Source organism: Urocitellus parryii, chromosome 1, assembly GCF_045843805.1.
Source record: "Urocitellus parryii isolate mUroPar1 chromosome 1, mUroPar1.hap1, whole genome shotgun sequence".
Classification (NCBI taxonomy): Eukaryota; Metazoa; Chordata; class Mammalia; order Rodentia; family Sciuridae; genus Urocitellus; species Urocitellus parryii.
In genome coordinates, this window is record NC_135531.1 from 95,769,969 (window position 1) to 95,771,892 (window position 1,924).

A 1,924-nucleotide genomic window follows, 5' to 3' on the forward strand; every position below is an offset into this window, starting at 1 on the left:
CCTTGCATGTGCTAGGCCCGTACTCTACTACGAAGCAACAACCCCAGCCCCAACATATAATGACTTTCTAAAAACTGCCTACTGTGGTGTATGTGTTAAGCATATTTTAAGAGCCCCTCCATTTTCAATGGATAAAACAATCATTTACATTCAAGAAACATGATCAAGTCTGGGTGTTCTAAGTGACATCTGAGACTAAATATGCAACCAACTTACATTTCACTCAAAACACATAATCATCCAAGCTGTATGTATACATGAACAGGTTTATGCAAACATCCTGATGAAAGTATACTTAGTCTTTCAGATGAGGTACATAAAGCTAAGGGCTCAGCCTGTATATCCCACCAAGGGCAAGAGCAGCAACTTTTCTATTTTAATACAATTGTGGGCAGAAATCATGTTGTTTAAAATAGAGATCCTTTCATAATATTTAAGATTTAGAGTAGAGAAAGAGAAGACAAAACCAAAATTCCCACACAGTCAAAAACAATTTCATATCAGTCTTATAGTCTGAAAAAAACCTTAAGAAGAATGGCAGTCCCCAAACTCATATACTAGGATCCAGGTTCACCAAGACATTTCATTATGCTTCGAAGTTGCTCATCATGGTTTTCCTGCTGTATTCATAAGCCAAAAATAGTGCACCATTGGAAGGGAATGCTCGAATCATGGTAGCTTTCAGTCCTGAATATAAGGCTAGTACTCCCTCGTTTCTCACGATATTTAACAAGGTTCCAATAAATCCTGCCTGTTTTCCATACATGGAAAGAACCTGAATTCTGGATTTAATACAATCCACTGGGAATACAACAAGCCAGAGGCAGATTCCAGCAACTCCACCACTTAACATCAAAGGGACAGGGCCTAGTTCATTCTTCGGTCTCCCTGATGCAAAAAAAGATCTGCTCAGTTCATACCCACCGAAGAAGAAGAAATAGCCCATTACTTCCTGAAGTAGAGTGCTTGAGAGACCATGGTATAAACCTAAGACACCATCCTTCTTAAGGATACTCTTCACGACAGACCAAATTGTGTTATGGCTTTTTGCTATCTTTCCTGACAACTCCATTTCATACATGGTCTGCAGCCGGCACTTCACAAGCTCAGTGGGGCAAAGGACCAGGGCAGCAATCGCAGAGGCAAAGGAACCGGCAGTTGCAGTCTGCAGATCATTCAGTTCTGCCTGCTTGTCCAAGCCAACCATTTTTCGAACAAACTGTTGACTAAAGCCGTAGCACATGAAGAGGACAGAGCTCTGGGAGACTTGGGCCATCAGTGCTGGGCAAGTTCCCTTGTAGAAGCCCCGGATACCCACTTGGTTGTATGTCTTTCGGAAGCAGTCTCTGAGGCCCGTGTACAGGCCAGGGAATGTCTGCATCTTCACTTTCATTGTGTCAAAGGGCTGCCCAGTCAACACACACGCTGTACCCCCTGCCGCCCCGGCTGTGAGGTCGATGGCAGCCTGGATGCTGGGGCTGGACTTCATGTTTGCCCACTCAACTGCGGGTCTCGGTGGAAGGCAACTCTCTGGAACACAGGACCCGGGACCCACATCCGCCTGCGCCCAGGACCTGGGGTGGCTCCGCCGCCGGCCGCCAGCTCTCACGCAGCGTAGGGGGTAGGCCGCTAAACCTCGGCCGTGAGCCGCCTGCAGCCCTCCCCGCTCCCAAGTAACCCCTGGCCGGTGGCCTCGCGCTGCTCGCGAGCTCACAGGTAGGAGGCGGGGCCCTAGCCGACACCCGCTTGCGCAGTGCGGAAAAGCTTTCCCAGGGCTGGTGTGAAGCTCTGGGAAGAGCACGTGCTGAATTTGCACAGGGGCCTGGGTTCAAACCTCAGCAACCTAGACTTTCTTACTACACATAGGAGGGAAAAAAATTAGAGATGCAATTTTAAGAAAAAGTTTTAAAGTAAAGACCAACTA

General features: G+C 47.2%; 1 protein-coding gene across 1 annotated transcript; it reads right to left on the reverse strand.

Moving 5' to 3' along the window:
• Positions 1 to 586: 586 nt before the first annotated feature.
• Positions 587 to 1,489, reverse strand: LOC113179733 (mitochondrial ornithine transporter 2-like). Its single transcript, XM_026384472.2, has one exon. The coding sequence runs from the start codon at positions 1,487 to 1,489 to the stop codon at positions 587 to 589; it is 903 nt and encodes a 300-aa protein (XP_026240257.1).
• Positions 1,490 to 1,924: the final 435 nt, after the last annotated feature.

Excerpts from the sequence above, each read along its gene's own strand:
- LOC113179733 (XM_026384472.2), bottom strand. The coding sequence starts at position 1,489 with ATGAAGTCCAGCCCCAGCATCCAGGCTGCCATCGACCTCACAGCCGGG.